Below are 21,912 nucleotides of genomic sequence, written 5' to 3' on the forward strand. Positions count from 1 at the left end.
CCTTGCCGGCTCTTTTTCCCCCCCCTGTAATTTGCTCGGAGGGCTCGACTTTTCGTTTTATTCGTTCGCGGTCTCTCTTTAGCTACCGATTCTCTTTCTCTCTCTCTCTAGCCTTCGGTTTGTGTTTTTTTAGCTCATGTTTTTTTTTTTTATTCTTGTTTGTTCGTCGTTCTTTTTTTCGTCTTTTTATTGCAACCCCTCTCCGGAGGATCCGCAGTGCCTCTATATACTCGCCAGCCATGAATCTTCCGACAAAACGAACCAAAGGACACGCGCAGCGCGCGCGCGCCGCCCCTTTAATAGCGCACGCTCGTGTCCCCCGGCAGATACGCGTGTCGCCATCTATCGGCTCGAATACCTTCCGATAACTTCGGATACCGGTTCTCAGTTGGCGCTGAGAGCACTCGCACCTTTGCACACCTGCCTTAAGGAGGATCCTGATCCTTACTGTCCGAGGAACTTCGTATTCGGTATTGGTAGGCCAATTTTACCGAGGCAGGAAGGGGGAGAGGGATTCGGGAACACCCTCTGGTATCCAGTGACAGGATGAACGAAATTTCGGGTAGCATGTAATGTGTATTTATTAAAGTTGCGAAGGGAGAACTTGATACGTTTGTGGGAGAGAAGGAGAACCGGGACGAAACTGAATATCGCTATTGTACTTATTTCTGAGATGCGTCTGCGTTATCCTCTTTCGGATCAAATGGAATTCCGCTCAATTGAATCGGGGATACGTGTACATATACGTATATACAGATGTATGGATCTATACCTACGGTTTGAAGGTAAATATCGAAGCAATAGGTATGCATCTTCGACAGAAAGAGAAATTCAGGATTTTGAAATAAGGAAAGAGAATTTTATTTATACGAATTTTGCCATTTCATATTAGAAAAAAAGAAATATAATATTTAATTTACAGGTACTATTTAATATCTTACACAGATTGAATGGAGGTGTGTATAAAAAATATGTGTTATATATACATGCATATAAATTGTGCCGCGTGTATCAATATCGTAAAGTTATTTCTCTACAGCACGTTTATTTACAAAATTAAAACAAAGTAGGAACTTTCATTCACGCGTTTATGTACAGTATACAATCGGATCAATCGCAGCGAAGATATATCTACAGGTTATATGCACCTTATATGCGCCAGGCATTAGAGAATCGATGCGAATACCCGAGGTGTCGAATTCCGAACTTCCTGAACTTGACAACTTCGAAGTAACAATATTGTCGAAAAGAAAATGATCATCGTCGATCTCAACTATACAAGTGCTTCAGAATCGCAACTAATCAATAATTATCACTTATAAAAATTATTTCGAAGAGTTTGCATATTCTGAGAACAAGTTTAATCTTTTACGTTCCCAATTTGTCAGGACCTTCAGAATCCAAACGTCGGATGATCGCGCGTGTAATCGAATCACAATCACTATCTTCTCCTGCTCCTCCTTCTTCTTCCTCTTCTTCTTCGCATTTCAGGGCTCAGGATAGCGTCCAGGGACGTGATATTCCCGGGGTGAAAGGGGGTGGTGTGGCACGGGGGTGGAAATAGCGGCCTCATTCTCCTTGTTGGAATCCTTCCGCGAGGACTTTCTCTTCTGGTTTTCATGGGTCTTAACATGTTTGGTGAGATGGTCGCTACGCATGAACTTCTTGTCGCAGGTGGTGCAGGAGAACCTCTTTTCCCCGGTGTGGGTCCTCAGGTGTCGCTGCAGTTCGTCGCTCCTCGTGAACTTTTTCCCGCAAAATACCCAGTAGCATACGAACGGCCGTTCACCGGTGTGCCACCGGATGTGGGCCTTCAGATGGGACGTCTTTCCGTAGACCTTGCCGCACCCGAGCACGTGGCAAATGTGCTGCCGCTTTCCATCAGCGTTCAGGGGCGCCACGCCGTCCATCAGGCAGTTCGGGCATTGGCACCTGGTGCACTTCCTCGAGGCGGGCTTCGCCTCCTCGCCTGCTATCAGCCGGTGCTCGGCCGGCGGCGTCAAGGACATCGGGGGCCACTGATAAGGGGTCGCGTGGGTCTGAGGGCTCGTCGGAAGGCCGGGGGGCGTCGGGGGCATCGGGTACTGCTGGGGGGGGATCACCTGGGGCAGATGAGTCTGGGTGCTCCAGGAGCTCGGGCTGCACGGCATCGACTGCATCGTGTAGGAAGGGGTCAGCGGCTCGGAGATTTGGTTGTGGCTCGAGGTCGGAGCCGAAAACCAGTAGGAGGACTGGTTCGGGGACTGGAAATGGTGCGGAGCCGGGTTGTAGGAAGGATAGTGAACTCCGCCACCGTAGTCCATCACGTGGCTCTGGTGGTGCATCTGCATCGACAAACTCGACATCGGGGTCATGCCCGCCATTGGTGACATCGACGGCATCCCTGACTGGAAATAACAAAATGGACGAGACGCTGTTAGTCGAGTTCTGCAGGTCTTAACTAGGACGAAAATAATTAATCAAAATTCGACCATGGTTTACCATGGCAATTAACTGGAGTAGAGCGAGGATTGATTCACTGGTTAAGAATATATTTGAGGAAATTGAAAAAATCGTGCAACTTTGTTATCTCCGTGCAGGAATTTATAAAATTCGTTAAAAAGACTTTCCAAAATGAATTTAAACGATTCAATTATATGTGATTACAAATGTAAGTTTTTGTAATTACGCCAAACTTTATTTAGGAAATATTATTTGAACGCAAGCATAAATCTGATATTAAATATAAGTTGAGTGAATTACAGAATATATTTCGCCTCAAAATTTCAAACTCAATATAAGTGAATGAAAAATTTTATACTCGCAACGCTTATTGGCTGTGACACATAGCATATTTTTATTAAATTTTATCAGCAACGATCATTCATTGAAATTGCGCGCGGATTGGATGTGAAACAATTGCAAATTCAACTACGAGTATTGAAAGAAAAAAAAAATTCAATTCTCACCAAGCGGCATGACGCAGAATAAGATAAAAATTGATGCAGAAAAGTAGTGAAATTTTTTAAAATTAATCTCGTCTAGAATTTTCACCAAAAAATCACAAAATTTGTTGATTCTATTTACCACGTATTCAAAACCAAACCACTCTCTTGTAATCATGCACGCATTATAATTCTTCAATTTATTACATCCATGCGTATGAATATCAAAAACTAAAGACAATTACAGTGACTATAATATACCGTAAGACGCAGTTTTAAATATATAACGGACCTGTTGATACTGCATCACTTGAGCCATCGCACATCCACTGATCGAAAAAATTGGCGTTGATTTTTCACGTCCTTCCAGCGATTGTCAAAAACAGAGGCCAATATCACTGCGGCACTACAAGATTAGTAGGGCGTAAATGCACGCGTGCATATCCCGGATTTTTTCAAATACAACGTGGCACTGCACTGCGCTGTTCGACTCTAATAAGCGATTAAACAAAAGTGAATATCGAAAATAATCAAAAAACGAATCTGCGTTCTCTCGAGCTATTTTATTTCTCCCGCGTACAAGTTTTTCACCAAGATAAACGGACGCGCACCGTCGGCCAGCTCGCCTAAGGCCGTTCCTCGGATAATTGCTGGTTCCTAGCGTGTCGCCAGGGTTTTAATAACCTGGTGGACACCGCGAGGAGTAGAGGGAGGCTGCAGCGGTGCCGGGAGTTCGGTGGTGGGGGGAGGCGTTGCATCCTCAGCCACCCGAGGGCCGTAGGACCTTAGGGTCAGGACGGGGCGCATGCGCACTCCCCACCTCGCCATCGACGCGGCCTCCCCCACCCCTGAGGTCCTGCAGGGGTCTCGAGGAGGTAGGACGGATTCATAAATCAACCCTAGCTAGGGATCGGAGTATACTTCGACTTAAGGAGGCCCCGAGGGTTTCTTTGGGACGCTGCAGGAACCACGGAGATTCTTAGGAAATTTTTTCTACCCCCTCCACACTTCACACCCCGCCAATACGATGAAATAATCCCTGCCTTACGGGGTCGTCATTTCGGTGTCGTAAGGAGCCTTAAAGCTTTGTGACCACATGATGTATATGAGCTGGCGTTAAAATTATGCACTGATAATACTGTGTCACGGTTGGAATCAGCGGCTTCGATGCAATCGCGTTAATAAAATATTCTTCATGTTTGATATTAAATTCTATATACACAGAGAGTACTGGTTTAAATTAATCAGTAGCGTATTTGATACCGTATCAGTATCATACTGAAACTTGAAAATGATTCACACCTTGGACATTAATTGCAAACTGTAGATATGGCGTCTGCGAAGGGCTTATCGATTTAAATCAAAAGAATGTCATCTGGACACGGTTTAAATTTTTTGTGAAAGCTTCTAATTCTCGATAACAAACGAACATTTGGTCATTAGGACTTTTATGTATTCTTAATTGGTATAGTTTTCCATTTTTTAAGCATGCGAGGAAATGGAAAGCACCGCACATAACGAAGTGAGAAATAATCCGTGTCGATTGGATTAGCACGGTAATTTCGGGGCATGAAGAAGCGAAAACTGGGGGAAGAATTCTGGCGAAGAGAGTTTTTTGAAATTCTTAAGGCAGATTGAAGCGTGGCGGAACTCGCGAAGAACCGGAACCACGTGATAACCGGCAACATCCCAGCGGCGAGTGCAGGCATTCAGGAGAATGGTGCAGTGGTTGTTGGCCCCATAAATCCATAAAACTCGGATCGTTGCGAAGCAGGAGGTGTAAGGTATGTACTAAAAGGCCAACAATACACCAACCGGCAGGGCTTCCGTCTGGCCACAAGGTCCCAGTTTATGACCGGCTGTAAAATGATTATCGTCGTTGACGTGACGACACTTTCGCGTGCTACCGATCTGTGCCGGTCTCGTGGTCCTTCTTTTTATTGGCACAGAGTTTTACAAACTGCACCAAGCTCCCGGCTACCCGATAACACCCAGCTTCTCAAAATGCTGGCCAACAATGGCAGACAATGGAAAACAATACGAGCCACAGGCCAAGGGAATGCCTCATTTTCGGCTCTAGATTTGTCGGCCATATTCTGTAGAGAAAAGGTTGCCATGGACAAATTAGAAGGTGGATTTTACGAATATTCAATCAATACAAGCACTGCTTGGGTCTCTTTGATTGAACCAAGTGCCAATTGAACGATTGAAATTTGGAAGAATTTTGTCGCTTTTGGGGAATTTCCGACCATCGGTGGTAGTTCTACGTTAGCCTCTTTTTTGCAATTGCAGCTTCTTCTTCATCCATTTTGTTTTCTTTTTTTTCAATAAGGGTGTGTTTACAACTAATTAGTTTAATTATTGAATATGATCAATTCCGGCATGATTGACAGCGAGCTGGTAATCGCCTTCACCCGTTGCTATCTTTGTCCTTTCATGTCTGAAACTTTGCTCTGGTCATTTATCAGACGAAAGACACTCGCAGGTTTTATTTACACAGCTTCAGAACGCCATTAACTCGTTGACCTGGCAACTGAACGCTGCAAGTACGAGATAAAGAGGGAACGCTCTTTATCTTTTCTAATCTTCAAGGATTACAAACACAAACTTGGACAGCGGGTACCGTAAAGCTTACGGAAACTTCCGGTCAAGTGGGACAATGTTTCTAATTTGACTAATTATCACCGAACTTGTCTTTCGCCTAAAAAGGGTTCCCCATAAAAATTCAAAAAGATGTCTTGTGGTCCTCACCCTTGCGCACGATAAACAGGCATCCGTCAAATTTAGTGAGACGAGGTAAAATAACCAATAGATATAGTCTACACTCTTTTACCTCCATGTCATCAATCATTCGTTTATGCCGATGGTACAGGGTCTCGTCCGCATGTCTCGGTCGAAATCAATTCTTCGAACTTATGGTGGAAACGTCTTGATGCATACAGAAGGGTTTTTCCGTCCACAGCAAGTTGAAGTTTTGCAAACATCGACCAGAAGCAATGGTAGAAATGCCGGATATACTTCTGTCCGACACCTGTATCAGTTGTGTCGTAAATCATACGCGCGTCTCTGTCAAAAACACGTCGCAGGGAGGGATCCTCCGCCCAGAACAACCCTTCCTTGGTCAGAGGTGCATTGTTCGCCATAATAAACTCCTGAGCGACTCCGTTAGGGGTGAATTGCTCAAACGGTAAACACTACTCCCACGTGATCTGCAGGACCCCACCCATGGCTCGTGGGATTTGATACGTCCCTTGCCGTAAGAACTTACTTGGAACTAGTGTCAATCACCCAGTAATCGAAATCATTCACCGTTAACACAACGAACTTTCGAGTCAACTTCCACTCGAAAAGCGATCCTTTCTCTCATTAGAAAATATTATTCACGATTCAACGCAAAAGTTTTAGTCTCGTCAAATTTCAACTCTTAAATTTGCTTATTAAGCATGGTTGAACGTACTCACATTCGATGGTTGGAAATACTCGATGACAGCGGTGACTCGAATCCAACAATCTGAACAGCTAACATACTTGGTACCGCATAAGGTCTTGCGGTGAGCAGACTTCGTCACTGTTCGAAAACAAAAGGATCGTACGAAACAAATGACCCTGAGGGTGGTGGTGGAATGTCTTTTCGGCGGACCGAAAGGCACCCCGTGCGCTGAGCAAGGTGTGTCTAATCGTTGAGTGGGGTGAAGAGAAGGTCCTGAAACGAACCGGGAGGGTGCCAAGATTTGAGAGACATTCAGGCGCGATGAAGCGATGCAAATCAGGAGGCAGGTTTGCGCTCGGACCCTGACCCTCACCCCCAATTTTCGCTTCGCCATTTCTTTGGACCACTCTTTGAACAGGAAGCCGTAGAATGCGGAGTAAGAATTTCGGGGAACATTTCCCGCAAATCACTAGACAATCAAAGACGTTATTATGGAACTAATTCAATCCGGTTTTAGACTCGAGGTGGATTTTCGCTCGCGTTTTAAGTGTTTGAAAAAATGTTAACGATATTTATAAAGGTGAATACGGCCATTAGTGGTTATGGTTATCCTCGAGGATGTTTGAGAACTGTCGGGGTAATTACGAGGTCCCTTTCTTACAATAGAAAGGAGATATCCTCTCTCGTCAATCGTAACTCAGAAACGTTTATAGTTTCTCTTTTAAAGAAATCGGCAGACGTTTATATGCTCCCATCGCGATAGATTTCCTTCTTTATGGGATACGAGACTCGGGTTCGCCACCTGCACCTACGAGCAGCCAGAGGAGCATCCCTTACCTCGGCTAGGCAACCTGAGCAAGGATCAGGTGGACGGCACTGCCAGCTCACACGACTATCTCGCAACGCCAACCTTTGAAGAACTTGTACGGACACTAATCTGCTCAATGATGCACCATGACCTGCCACGTTCCCGGTAAAGTCGCTGTCGGGACTCGGTCGATGTTTTATTAGATTTTTTCGACCAATACTTCTGGGAGGATTTTAAAAACCATGCGAACATTTCAGGGTACCGAGATTCTTGAAGGTGCGTGAATTTCGTTGGAAGCCCAGCCGAAAAGTGAACAGCGAGTCCATGTTCGGAGCATTTTGGAAGTCCTAACCGTGTCCTAAGCTGACCCGAATCTGCACAAGAAGACGCTAAGCACCCTGACTACAGAGAAAGCCATACAATCGAACAATGGGACCCTGCACAACCAGCGTTTAGCTCCGAACTGTAAAGGCTAATGGAGCGAATCTGTGCAGTTTCGAGTTTTCACACGCTGCCTTACATGAACGTCAGATTTCCAAAGCTGGCAACACGGTTGAACTCCTCTAGAGGCAGAGGGCGTCAGTCATAAGCTGAGGATTAAACGGATCTGACTTCGGCGGATGAGGATGCTAAAAATGCCTTACGCTCATCTGATATTTGCCTTACTTACGCACCTGTAATCTACTTTTCTGCACCCAAAACTCAGCATGGAATCCGAGACTAGCGTCAGTCACACCCTATGGGTACAGCTAATCGGGTTATACTGGGATTATCACAACGTAAACAGAAGATTATAACTGGTGGATGGGTGTTATTTGGTCAATTTGTCGACGGTGCAGTCTCCTTGATGATGAGAGAGGTGAAGGAAATGTTTCGAAGGATATCACCACAAGTTGATGAGGAAAATGGATGGTGGAAATTGTATATACTGGAGGGGAGGGGATGATTACTGGGCTGCAGATGTTTATAAAACGCCTGAATCCCCGCTCTCGGGCAATTATAAGACAAATGTCTGAAGACTTAGGGATGAGGATGCGTGACACGTTGGCACCAACGCTTCTCGCAGTAGACGTAGGAAGGAGAGGGAGGATATTAATTGAATCCGTAATCAGCGATGCCTAATTACAACTCTTGAGTTAATCGGCGTCGTTTTCTCGCGTCATTTGCGAGCAGGCATTTCAGGATGACTCGGATGGCCCGGGGGACGCCGAGCGGGAACACGGATGGACGGACCAGGTCGACTCTGCGGATGCTTACGCGTCATTAATCATTTTCTGGGGAAGCAGTCGAGCCTAGCATAGGTCTTCGGTGTTGGTTATGTCGGATGCCAAGCCGACGAGCAGCAGCGAGCCTCGGGTCTGCGAACAATGGCGCCCAGTGCTCATTTGTTACCCGGTCTTTATAGACAAAGACCAGCCGCGATTGAACCTGGACACCGGGAACAAAGCATGGCTAAAATTTTGTTTGATTTCGACGTTTCGACCGCTTACACGTTTTCACGCTTCGAGATCCGCGATTACTCGCGTTGGATCAATTTACAAACCGATCCTGCTCCAGGCGAAGTCGAACCGTTACGATCTCAGTTGAAGAGCTTATCGAAATAAAGGATTCTTCGAGTTCATCGTCAGCTGCAAGAGTCTTCGAATGAAAATCGGCCGCTCCACGACGGATGATCGGATCTGGCTTCGACGTGTTTTTTGGTTCCTCTTCTCTCTTTTTTTTATATACTATACATTATACCAATTGTTCAGAAGGTGTCGGAAACATCAGAAACGGAGTGCCGAATTTAGGGGGAGTGAGAAGAGGAACCCTTTTGACGGTGACGTGCCTACGTCACTACCTGTTGCGCGTCTCCTATATTTCTATGCTGAACAAGAGGTTTTGGCAGGATCGAGGTGAGCGGTGCTCTGAAGAGATATAGAAAGCTGGCCTGCAGCTGGGGTGTCTTTTACGTTATGGTAGAAGCCGCAAGCCCTGCGTGAGAATTCGCCGGTCAAAGAGCACCGGCATATTGTGACGTAACACTATTACACAACTAACTTTTGTCACCGATTCCTGCACACCCATTACCAGGGACTACACTTGCATTCCGCCCCCATCTGCAAAAGACTCCAGAGTCATCCATCCAGCGTGCAGACGTGCAACATTGTTACTCAACTTTTCGCGTTCACCAGAAATCTTTGAAAGGAACGAAGATCGTTCAGGTTTCCACGTTTTGCCTTATCATTCCTGCCTCTTGTGGCGATCGAAGCTATACGTCAAGCATGTGTTCGACATCCTGGTTTCCATTAATCCCTCAGTCAGTAACGATGCGATATCCGATGTCATTTTCGAGGATTACAAAATCAACGGCCAACAGCTCAGGCGTATACAAATGAGACAGTACTCGCGGGGGTCCTATTTCTCTGAAAATGAAACTCGAAGTTGGAAAACAAGTTAACCGGATGATGCAGATTATCTATTAAGCTTTTAATCCCAGCGGCTAATCAGTCAGACATAGCGCTATTATGTCCGCTGAATTTTGACCACATGTATTCACCCGTAATTGGATTAACCACAACCAACATTTGGTCACCACCCCGTAGTGGGTATTTTTCTCACCCCGTTTTCCGTATAGGTACCGTTTAAATGCTACGCTTCGGGGTATCCTCCGCGACAACCATTGCAACGTATCCTCTTAAGGCTAGGGTCCAAGGCTTGATTGACCCTTACATGCTTTCCAAGTATACCTACCGTTCCTGGCACTAACCCTTTCGACTCCCTGGAAAGACAGACGGTCAACTTTTGAATATGAAAAGTTCCGAATAAATTCAGCGTTTGAGTTCCCTCGGTACATCATAATTCTCGACTTTTTCCAATTCTCTCTCTCTCTCTGTCTGTCTCAACGCTCTTTCTCTTTCCTCCAAAAAACCGGAAGTCCGGCAATACAACGCACAGAACAGCCCATTTCTCACCGGATTTTTCAAACGTCTGAACACAATCTAGGGAGCAAATTAAGAAACTAATTGTCGAATGCATTAACCATCTCCGCATATTAAGTATAATACAAGTTGTTCGACAAGCAGCGATGAAGCAGCGAGAATTTATACAGGAAGAAAAATTTGCCCGAAGACTGCAGCGGTTAGTCGAACTACCGTTTCACGTACACATGGTTCTATGGCTAAGTCTCCAGGCTAGAAGGACTCTCTGCAAGGATGCAGCGTACTGCAGATGTCAATAATACCTACACTCTTCTCAACTGCAGCTCAAAGTCTGTATCGACACTTTGTACAGGATTAAGAAGTCAGAGTCGCTGCACCGCCTTCGAAGGGATTTCTGTAGCCCGTCAGTTATTATCTATAGCCATCCTTTTGCAGCGTGCGTCTTTACACCGATCAACGCAAACGTGAATAATTTTTCTCCCGGACTGCGGAGACGGTAATCCTTCGGCAAAAGTCGATTCCGAAAGAATAGCTCTACCCGCACCCCCCGCTGCGAGGGAAGTTGACTTTAGCGGCGAGAACTGCAGGCGAATTTCTAAAACAACACGCCCAGCTCCTTCCGAAGCATCAAGCCAAAACGTATAGACTTCTGCCTGCAGATATCGCTACCCGAAATGTTGAAAAATGGCATCTGGTGACGGAAGACATTCCACACGCTGCAGACTACCGTTCAATTCAAATTCTCTGTTTTCCGCCGCTTGAGTAGCGTCTGATATTCACCTAAATAAGCTTCGAAAAAATTACGACGAGGGATGCTGGGAAGGGACGGCGAAAGGACGAGGAACGGCGTTATACCCTCAGGGCTCATCGGCGGGGCAGGTTTAATTACTACCGGACCTCTTTGTTTTAACGGACGGTGCTGCAGTGCAGGCGGTTAACGCTTTTGTTGCGAGGGTGTTTCGGATTTCTCTACGGCGGTGGGTAGGCACAAGGATACGTCTGAGCCTAGGATATGATTTGTGTGTCAGCCTCCAGGAACACGGACTCTGGCTGCAGGGTCCGGGGCCCGCCGCCGATGGGCCTCGGCAACGCGGTGGGACCGCAAGGTCGGACTGATCAAACACGTGTCCGTATCCCATGTCAAGCCTGAACGAAATTAAAATTGATAATTGCTTCTCTCAGAAAATAGCCCACGACGTTCCAGGTAAAACCGTAAAAATATTTGATACCAAACTAAACGGACTATTCAGCTTTTTTCATCGCCGCTGCTTCGCCGTAAGGCCACACTCGATTATATGCTTGCGAATTACTCGTAACAAAATCTTCGAACTGTCAGAATCTCTGTGATCTATATATTCGAATTTCAAATTTCTGTCGGTATAATGTATAGGTATCAATTAATTTCATGACCACGTCAATGTACGCAGACCTGTATTTCTCGGAGTAAAATGCCGTCATTAATCACCCGTTCGAAATTTGTGTAAGTGGTTCAGCCGTGTATGTATGTATATATACATATATTCTCTGCAAAAAACATATACAGACACACGAGCATTATTCGCTCGACTATTTACTTCGGAGTAGAAAAACAAACAAGTTATGAACTGCCGGCTAAGAAATAGAGTGGTGATGATTTAGCAAAAGTTCTTTTTTTCTTTTCTGTTAGTTTCGTCTCTCTCGAGAAAAGGATGTTTGCTATTTGGGTTCAACACGTATCGGCAAGAGGCTGCTGCGTCTTGGCGGAGAATATTCAGTTCGAAAAAAGAGATGAGTTGAAGATTAAGTTGTTTAATCAGGTATTTCGTTCAACGTACATTCAGGACAAAACAAAAAAATAAATAAAAACCGAGTTATTCGGGCCTTAAAATATATCAAAAGTATAAAAATGTATCATGCACCAATTCCAACAAGTTTCCGAATTATTCGACGCGTAACTTAACGCATTTCGAGCATTGAAAGTCTTCATAAAAGACAACTTTGCACGTAGGACATGGGCAAAAGTCAAAGCTTGGAGTCAAGGGGCAGGTTCACGCTGAGTCCCGAATACCGAAAAGGCCCAAGACTCCCAAGTCCCATAGCGCGTTATTCGAAGAAACGAGATTGGCCGCGGCGTTTGTCCTGACTGAGTAAGGAACGAGTCCCGGGGCGCATTGTGTGGTTTTATCTTTCAACAGCTTCGTTTGTCGAATCACCCAGAGACCGGCAGGACTCTTTTGCCTCCGTCCGTTTAGCTGCCCCCGCACATTATGCACACCACCATGCGGGGACCATAGGTGTAAGGTAGTCATGCCATGCCGCGCACCCACTGTGTCCAGTGTCAAAGAATCCGCCGAACCATTCAACGCCCATTGCAGTCGGCTACACGATTACTTTTCGACAAATCCATGTGTGTCCGTTGTGCAATGGGCATGGGTACAATAACACTGCACTGACGATCGACAAGTGCAACTGCGAAATTGATGGCCGATCTTTTTCCTTCTCTCTTTCTTTGCCTTCTCTCAGGGTGAATGGAAATTTATGGGAAGGTCGCAAAACGAAGATGAAAGTCGGGCAATTTTTTCTGTATTTATAGAAATTTGAAATGCGACTTTTTCGAAATTAGCCAAGTACACGGTAGAATGATTTTTAACATGTAAGGTGTAAAAATTTTCTCTGACATAAGAGGATAGTGATCTGAGAAGACAAATTATGGCGTATAATCAGAGTCGGGTGAAGAAGAGATGCGAGGATGAGTGATGTAATTCTGACGGACAATCCGAGGGCTGAGAGTCATCTCGACGCTCTTTACGATTTTATAAATTTTCTCCGGGAAAAGGAATTCCGTATAATCGCGTGATTTAACAACGGATACTCCGCCAGTCTCCGGCGAGTTTTGACCCTCGTCGGCTGCAGCGATGCGCACGGCCAGTTTTTACACCTGAGTCAAATTTTATAGCCGAAACTCGTTGTGATTTACCATTTCATCTGTTCACGAGGAAGGGAATTAACGTCACAACAGAATCGCTGGACCCCCAGGACCCACGGGGGACCCACGGGCCCCGGGATCCTAGGATATATAAATGATATTTATGTCAACATTTTCCGTGTAGCGGGCGGCCTGTCAAAGGCAGAACCAGTGTCGAACAAAGAGGCCCGATGTTTAAATGGCCTACGATCCTGGATGATGGTTAGCTCGATCCCCTCAAGTCACGGGCCACGAATGATCCTCTTGTCGCGCTCTGCGGTCGGAGTCTTCATCCTTGACGATCGTCGTCAGAAAGTGATGACTTCGGGAGAAATTTGAAAATTTCAACCACAATTGTCCACCAAAAAATTATAAACTCGTAGGAAACTTTTTACACTTATTAACAAAATCAATTTTTGTGTTTTTCCCATGGGAGATAATGTTTCGTAGCGACAATCAGAATGAAGTAAATAATTGATCTGCGAGATTGTAAATGATTTAATTATAGAAAATGTGTACACAGGTACATTTATATATGATTGTTTATAAAAAATTATGACATCGATTTGGTAAACTTGATAAAATAAAACTTGTTGCACGATATTATCACAATAATGAAGCGGTAGACGTAGATACATCGTTTTACGGAGTTTTATACTGAATCTATTCAGCGAATAAAGAATAGTCTAATTTGTCGAAATCATGAAAGTCATTGGTTACTGCAATTTATGAATCTGTAGGCTCCTGTCACATATCTGGTGCCTAAAATTAGTTCAAATGAATTATAAGTGGTAATAGACTAGATTTTCAGATTTTTAAAAATTGGTAAATATTATTTTCAAAAATCAATAAACACTGGTCGTAGTTTTTTGTCGAAGTTGAGAGCCCAAAACCTGTGAGTCTCAGAATTGACTAAAAAAAATAATCTAATTTTTTTTTTGGTCCCCTAGAGTGAAATGATCTCTATACTTTCATACAGACGCCTTCTAAGAGGGTATTTTTTGAGATTGGAAAAAAACTGACCGGTCAGTTGGGTGCAGCAGGGCGCGTGGTCCAGAGGCTGGATTGACATCGGCGCGTTCAAAGTTCACCCCCCGGGGTTCGAGGCCCTCTTGAAATTGCCGACTTTTAGGTATACTCGTGGATCGGCCAGCATAACCGGGCTGTGCTAGCTTCAAACGAAAGATTCGTCTGACATTGGGTGATTCGGCTGACAAAGCTGTTCGCAGAAGCTTACAGGGTCACGATTCATATACATATACATATATACGTATATATATATATATATACGCATATGCGTCGCTGCCTGCGTATCCCACACGTTAGCTATAAGTTTTTTTATTTTTATTTTTCCATTTTTACGGGGCAAACACGTGTAGGCACAAATTACAATACATAAAAGTTGTTTTATGTTTCTCGTTTGGTCGAACGATTTTTGCTCCGGTTTTAATGGTAGCTTATCTTTCCACGTTTTTTTTTTTTTATTTTTATTATTTATTTTTCCTTTTTGTGGAAAGTACCTACCTACATATTTTCCGTAAAATTTAATAGATTCGATTCCTGCAAGATTTTCGGTGGTGTTTGTAGTGCGAGACGCGAAGGGGAGATTGTAATCCGTAAAATAAACATCGGGAAATTGGATTTTGTTGTAAATTACGGCTTATCGACGGATTACGAGTGTAAATACCAAGTGCGTAGTCTCTCGCGTCTTTAAAATACTTTCAGTTCTTCTAGTCGTAAATTATTGTTGAACCCTCTGCAGTAAGTGCGGTTCAAAGGAGATTAACTGCAGCGCAATGCAGTAGGTTTCTGAATATCTCCATGAACCGAGCCGCACGGCAGCGGAACTATAACTATAAGCAACGAGCTCTTTGCTGCATTATATGCGCAGCTACTCGCGACGGGAAGCTGCACACCTGATTGTGAGTTGGACCTTTTGTCGCCACACTCTTTCCCCAATAAGCTCTCTTTTATTCGGAGATTAGGGAGCAATGATTCTTTTATTGCATTTTTAATCTACCCTTTAACGGGTTCTTCTGGTCACTTTCAATAAATCGTTTGCTCAAAGCGCCATTTCCTGTCGGTTTATAATAATAAGAGTTAAGGGCGTTCTAATCTGTTTATAGCGGCCGATTCATACCTGAGACACATATTTTTACGCGGGAAAAATTCTTTTCCTATCACTATTATTAGGATTCAAGATTTTGTGAGATACTTTATACAGAGAAATTTTTTTTTTTGAGAACGTTAGACGATCTTAAACTTAATTTCTTCGACGTAGTTCACAATTTTCAATAGTACAGTATGGCGAGTATCGCTTAAGAATATTGAAAAATATGTGGAAAATTTACTGGGTACGATAATCGAACCAAGTACATGTAATGAATAAAAACCACAGTAATCTCAACCGTTGCGCAACCGAGAAGGAAGTTTAACGAGTCACGATTATTAATCCATCCCAAGCACGCGGGTTTTATTACAAACGACAGAATTTTTTAACTCTACACTAGACGACTACCATCGGTATCCTAATTTAAGAATCAATTTTCTTTACATACTGATTTCTATTTTGCTCAATCGTAATCCTAAATAATGCATGAAAGAATAATAAAGATAAAAATTTAATTTGCGCCCGTTAAAACAACGCCTGATTTCGGCTAGAAATTGAGTCGATTATGTATTCTGAAATTTATTTTCATCAAAAATCAAGGAATATCTTCCTCGCCTAATTGAACTTCCATAATTTGCATTCCAAGCCCAGATATCTATCAGTGTTATTTACATTTTCCGAAGTCGCAAAGGAACGTAGGATTTTCAAACAGAATAGAACACGGTCACGTGACGCCCTGGCAGGGCTCCGATTAGCCAACGGATCTCGAATCAGGCGCGGCAACGTGCCATCTATCAGGATCGATACAGTTCGAGGTCTCGCACGTGGGTAAAGCGGCGAAGCGTTGATTCAACATGGAACGAACGGAGTATCGATAGGCGGCGACACAGTGGCTAGTATACATACACATATTGGTGATCTGGTGTAACCGAGCTGCCTGGCGGTCGCCGATGTCTGTAAAATCGGTGTTAGATGTTATTATAGTTTAGGCGAACATCATGTGGGCACTCAGTGATATTACGAGCGCAACGCTCGCGCTTTTCTCCTGCCTTATGGTGAGTTGAAATGGAAAATGTGGGGTCTAGGTTTCTCCGAACTCGCCAAGGGTACGGCAAATGCAACAGCCCTGGAAAGCTGTCACATGAGTTTCTGGTTCCGTGGCGATGATCAGCTTTTAGCAATTCCAGATCACGGGTTTCCCGTCGCAAAAACGAGATAACTCTGTTTTGTTAAGCGAGGTCATCCTTCCCTACCATTTAACGTCATTATTCTGTCATAACCTAAAAATCTGGATGCATTCTAACCTTGAAAACTAGGCTCCGTTAAGCAATTTGCATATACATCTACGCTTAGACCGGTTGCTGGTCACGTGTCTGGCCCTCGTCATCACATCATTTTTTACGTAGGATTCGTGAAAAGTTTTGTCTAGCGTCGAATGTTTTTTTTTACTATGAAAGCCGAACGTACCAAACCTTTTCTATGTCTGTCTGGTCCTGCTCATCCTCCGTCGTTGATTGACAAACACAGTGTTTGCAGTTCTAGTTATTTTCTGTTTCTCTTGAACGACGAGAAACTTCTCGTTACAATGACAGTCGTAATGATTTTATTGTTTTGACTCTTACAGGTACAGCTGTTGTTCAGACCTGTCGATGGCGGTGCAGTTCCACTCACGCAGGGTAACATTGATATGACTTTAGGTAAAATGTTATCTTATTTTCGTATCTTTAGTAATCTCTGCAACTTCATGCTCAACTAGATTACAATACTGCATTATGCGTCACTGTAATGCAAGGCAAACGTTGTCGATTTATCGATTGTTAAAACTTGACTACATGACTCTTTATTAAGCATATTTTTGTCAAGTCTATTTCAATGAAATTTCGCAAAAAATTCTGAAGATTTTGTATGTTTCGATTCATGGATAAGTCTCGAGTATTAATATGAAACTAACAACTGCAGTTAGAAAAGAAAACTCCAAAGTTTTACTTTTTAGATCTGGAGTAGCCAGGAAATTTCTAATGTGAAAATATATAAGAATTCTTATACATATCTTGTGTCTCAACTGTATATTAAACTACTTCATTGTCATTTATTCATTACAGCATCCAATGAATTAGTCTTTATCAACTTTTACGCGGAATGGTGTCGGTTCAGCAGTATGCTGGCTCCGATATTCGATGAAGCAGCTGACAAAGTAGCTGCAGAATTCCCCGAGGCTGGGAGAGTTGTAATGGGAAAAGTGGATTGCGACTCCGAATGTGAGTATAGAGAGAGAAAAAATTCATTAGGATTATGGTCGTGCTAATGTGATTTCTTACACAAATTTTTAACGTTACGTTAAAACTATGTCTGCAGCTTGACGTATCTTTTAAGTTTGGTATCAAAAATACCAAAGAAATTTGAATTACGCAGCATGAACCATATTATTACTCATGTTATGAGTTTTTCAAGATGTTACTCGATTGAACAGATTTTCAATTCTTTTTTAAATTGAATGTACCGTATATCTTCTTCAGCCTCTGTCGCATCAAGGTTTCACATCACAAAGTACCCAACATTGAAGGTGATAAGAAATGGGCAGCCGACTAAGCGAGAATACAGAGGTCAGCGTTCGTCAGAAGCTTTCGTACAATTTGTAAGGAAGCAGCTTGAAGATCCTATCAAAGAATTCTTCGAGCTTAAGGAGTTGAATGAACTCGACGACAAGAAGAGAATGATTATTGGGTACTTTGACAGAAAGGATGTTCCGGAGTACCAGATGTTCAGGAGAGTTGCAACCAACTTGAAGGATGATTGTCAATTCCACGTCGGTTTTGGGTAAGTCGATGCTTGAAAACTCTTGACTAATTTTGTCGATGATTAGATATAGGATGTTTGATAGTAAACTTGATGTGTTCCAAATTTGAAAATGCTGATCTAAGTAATGGGTTGATAGAACTTGACTTACGCAACCACCTTGTAATATAAATATGTTTTCACTTGTCAAACTGACGTTTATCCTGCCGCCGAAGCTTTTCCTACGTTTGTGCAAGCATGATAGTTATGCATTTGTTTTTTGCAATTTGTCACACTGTTTTATACTGAGTATTGCAATTTTGTATACGGTGTAGATTACAGAATATTGTAACTTGTTACAACTTCTAACTGTTGCTTCGATCGTTGTTTGAGATATTGAGGAAGATATGCAAACGAGAAGTTTCTTAGTAGGTATGTTGACAGTAGATATTTGTGTACCAGTATAAACACGTAACATCGTTTTCTCTCTGTATGATGCGTTTGTCTGTCTATTCGTGTGCTGATTGTCATTAGCAAAAAAATTACAATTTATCTAAAGACTTTATTCTCGCCGCTGTTTGTGATGTTTAATTAATAATGATGTTATTGTTTGATCTGACAAGCCCTTGCTACAATCAAAGCTGTGAATTTGGACAGCTTTTTAATTTGGTGTAAGTAATATAATATTTCATAACCATCTGTACGTACGTATTTGCTACTGCTCATTGCTTCTTCTTGTTCTTCTTTATACTTCTGCTTATGTTTTTGTGTCACACCAATTTTATGATATATGTTTCCTGTATGAGCTAATTTTGTTCAAAGATACAGTCTACGATTAATATTATATAATTTTTTTCATCAGTTCTACGCATTTAGCCTGTGGGTTGAATTGTCTTTCAGTTTGTTAACTATAGGTAAAGAATTATGCAAAAATTTTACACCCAATGTGACTGATAATGAACAGTGAAAGCACATGTGATAGGTTTTGGAAGTTAATTTTGATCTGGTTCAACAATATTCTCGATTATGAAAGCTTTTTTTTTTTCGATTTGATCAAGTATTGTATCTCTTGGTTTTTAAATGGTTTTTCCACAAGCTTTTGCTTGCAGTAGTTTGCAAATCGAGATAACACTAATCGTTATCAAGCCCGGCTTCGAGAGAAGTTTGATAAAATATAAATATAAACATTCGTAATTATGAAGTTGTATGCTGTCATGTTTTCCTTGCGTTACACCAACAGAAAATTATTACAGTAATATATAAATTTCATTTAGCAATGATCTTAATGACGTTAAAGTTAAGTCGTATATCATATCATGTAGAAGGATACATTTCGTTAAATTGCATTAAATTTTCTTAGCTAAAAAATATTTTACAGTACAAAAAGTACGAACCTTTTAATCATTACCTTTAGGAGCGCCAGTGCAGCGATGCATCCGCCAGGTCAACCCATAATTGTGTTCCGATCTGACAAAGCACTGTCAAACGACGACGATGAGACATACAAAGGCAGTATGACCACTTTCGACGAATTGAACATCTGGGCGCAAGAAAAATGCGTCCCGCTAGTGAGAGAAATCACATTTGAAAATGCAGAGGAATTAACAGAGGAGGGTTTGCCGTTCCTGATACTTTTCCACAAACCTGACGACACGGAAAGTGTCAAGGCTTATAAAGACATTATTTCCGGATCGCTGATTGATGAAAAACGTAATTAAATTTGTAGAAAATTTTCTCTGCTGGAAATTTCATCCGCGCTTTACGTATCGAACTTTTGTTTTTTCTCTCTCTTTTCAGAAAGCATCAATTTCTTGACGGCTGACGGTCTAAAGTTTGCGCACCCTCTTCATCATCTGGGAAAGAGTACATCAGATCTGCCACTGATAGCAATAGACAGTTTTAGACACATGTATTTGTTCCCAAATTTCCAGGACATATTTCAGCCTGGAAAATTGAAGAGCTTCTTGCAGGACTTGTACTCTGGAAAATTGCATCGCGAGTTTCATTATGGTCCAGATCAATCTGAGCAGGAGGATTCTAATCAAATAAGTGGTCAAGTCAAAGTACCGACCTCACCCCCGGAATCAACCTTCAAAAAATTAGCACCCAGCAAAAACAGGTACACTCTACTAAGAGATGAATTATAAGTATGTCTATGATTTCTTTTTAATCATTATTTAAAAGAAGCTTAAATCTGTAAATGAGATTTCAACGGTTGTACGATTTACTGCTCGTCGATATAGGGATCACCGAATTGTTCATAATTCATATATCAGGTGGAAAAACGGTTGGTAATTATCGTTTTTCTACAATGTGTATGGCATGAAAATGGAATACAAGTAAAATGAAAACAGAATAACACCAAAGTTCACCCGTTTTTTATGAATCTTAAACCCATGCAATGTAAATAGATAGATGAATATGTCTACGTCCGAGCCGTTGTTTTGTCAAAACATCATATCGCAATATGCGAACATAATTACCCTGGAACGTTTATTTTATTTCAATCTTTCAATCGTTTTAATTAGATTTTTGCACAAAGGTTCGACATTTGAAGATATCTACAATTTTAATTTGTACAAATACACGGTACAATAGGCTTATGTATACAGAAATTATTATCTGTCACTGTAAAAGTAAGCTTCTTAGGCCTGATGATTATGGTGACAGGTAAAATGAGCTTTGTTGTGATTGTTACTTAAATAATTCGCGAATTAAGATAAAGATGAAGAAAAGGAAGAAGAAAAAAAAGTCGAGAAATTGGATCATTTTTTATCTTGATATCACAAGTACAATAACTTGGTGGTGAAACATCACTGTCTACACCCTGTGTTAAACGAAGAATAAAGAACTTGTAGAAAATGTAAGAAAACAGTATTATAGGCTCTGACAACCTATAATATGTCAAATAATTGTAAAATATATTAAGAAATTGAAAGCGAGACAAACGAAAATTGAATAAAAAATTTTATCAAAATAAATTTAACGAAAAATAGAAAAATTCAAACATTTTTACGGACATAAAATACATAATGTAAATGAGCACTAGTAATCCGATGATTGTAGATGATTGTAATACAATTTACTCTAACAGTTTGATACCACGAATAACTAATCGTAGTTCCGTAAATGAAATAAGTCAACTTTGATATTTAGTAGTGTTTATACTATACGTGATCTTGAAACGCTTCCGAAGTCTTTTTAAACTATGCAACGGGAAAATGACGAAGCACAGTATGTGATTAATTTGAAATTGTTATTTCCCTGGTCTTCTCGTGAGGCTTCATTCTTCCCGGGATGTTTGAGCAAACATTCCATTGGTAGAGAGGTAGATCGATGTTCGATTAAAGTTTTTTTTGTTTTTGTTTTTGTTAACCTTGATATAATGATATTTCTGTGACTCGAATTTGTATGGATGATGGTAATAACTTGAATGTTAATAATATTGATACCAATTATAATAATAAATGATTCGTCTAAGTCAAAGTGTTTATGTATAATTTTCGTTCACACGATAACAATATATCGAGAGTGGAAAAACAACTTGGAAAAATCAAACTAAGGAAATGTGCGGGATTTTCAAGACAGAGACAGCGACAGAGAAAAACGATATTCGGGTGAGTCCATTATAAAATGGCTGTATTATAGAGATAATTCCATACATGTACATATGCAATATCGCACGTTCACCATTTTCTTTTTTCTCCTTTTTTTTCAGGTTTTTTTTTTTTTTGCAATGTTATTTTCTCTTACATATGCCATGCTCTAATCTTACATTATCGAATAACACGTAACATGTTTTACATACACGGAACACCACACATACGGCTTCACTCTCGCCTGAACTTCCAATGTTTCCATCAAATTTTAACCACCCTTCTCACGACGAAACGTGTCATTTATTTACTACGATGCGTTTACAGCCAAATTTTCACGTGTAAAAAATTATGTTTCACTCATGTTTTGATTGCGCGATTTCATTTGGTTTTTTTTTTTTTTT

At 41.8% G+C, this 21,912-nt stretch overlaps 2 protein-coding genes across 3 annotated transcripts; one reads left to right on the top strand and one right to left on the bottom strand.

Annotated features, from left to right (window-relative positions):
• Positions 1 to 1,487: 1,487 nt before the first annotated feature.
• On the bottom strand, positions 1,488 to 3,243 carry LOC124405938 (transcription factor Sp8-like). Its single transcript, XM_046881208.1, has 4 exons — positions 3,217 to 3,243; positions 3,067 to 3,117; positions 2,482 to 2,493; positions 1,488 to 2,387 (listed from the first exon to the last, which is right to left on the bottom strand). Exons 1-4 carry the CDS (start codon positions 3,241 to 3,243, stop codon positions 1,488 to 1,490), a joined length of 990 nt encoding a protein of 329 aa, XP_046737164.1.
• A 12,766-nt stretch (positions 3,244 to 16,009) lies between these two features.
• On the top strand, positions 16,010 to 20,893 carry LOC124405871 (endoplasmic reticulum resident protein 44). Of its 2 annotated transcripts, XM_046881131.1 has the most exons (7): positions 16,010 to 16,192; positions 16,762 to 16,834; positions 17,240 to 17,395; positions 17,654 to 17,954; positions 18,536 to 18,583; positions 19,327 to 19,622; positions 19,710 to 20,893. In XM_046881131.1, exons 1-7 carry the CDS (start codon positions 16,136 to 16,138, stop codon positions 20,057 to 20,059), a joined length of 1,281 nt encoding a protein of 426 aa, XP_046737087.1. In that variant the 5' UTR covers positions 16,010 to 16,135; the 3' UTR covers positions 20,060 to 20,893. The 2 variants fall into 2 exon arrangements, with proteins under 2 accessions (XP_046737087.1, XP_046737088.1); XM_046881132.1 differs by lacking the exon at positions 18,536 to 18,583 and having other exon boundaries at positions 16,033 to 16,192.
• The last annotated feature ends 1,019 nt before the right edge of the window (positions 20,894 to 21,912 follow it).

The sequence above is a fragment of the Diprion similis genome, chromosome 4 (assembly GCF_021155765.1).
Source record: "Diprion similis isolate iyDipSimi1 chromosome 4, iyDipSimi1.1, whole genome shotgun sequence".
NCBI lineage: Eukaryota > Metazoa > Arthropoda > Insecta > Hymenoptera > Diprionidae > Diprion > Diprion similis.

What these genes read in the sequence shown, in the direction of transcription:
- LOC124405938 (XM_046881208.1), bottom strand. Translation starts at nt 3,243, where the DNA reads ATGGCTCAAGTGATGCAGTATCAACAG. An exon ending in AAGTGATGCAGTATCAACAG is followed by an intron (nt 3,118 to 3,216) that starts GTCCGTTATATA and finishes AATAAATTGAAG; the next exon opens with AATTATAATGCGTGCATGAT.
- LOC124405871 (XM_046881131.1), top strand. Translation starts at nt 16,136, where the DNA reads ATGTGGGCACTCAGTGATATTACGAGCGCAACGCTCGCGCTTTTCTCC. An exon ending in CGCTTTTCTCCTGCCTTATG is followed by an intron (nt 16,193 to 16,761) that starts GTGAGTTGAAAT and finishes TGACTCTTACAG; the next exon opens with GTACAGCTGTTGTTCAGACC. An exon ending in CAATTCCACGTCGGTTTTGG is followed by an intron (nt 17,955 to 18,535) that starts GTAAGTCGATGC and finishes TGATCTGACAAG; the next exon opens with CCCTTGCTACAATCAAAGCT.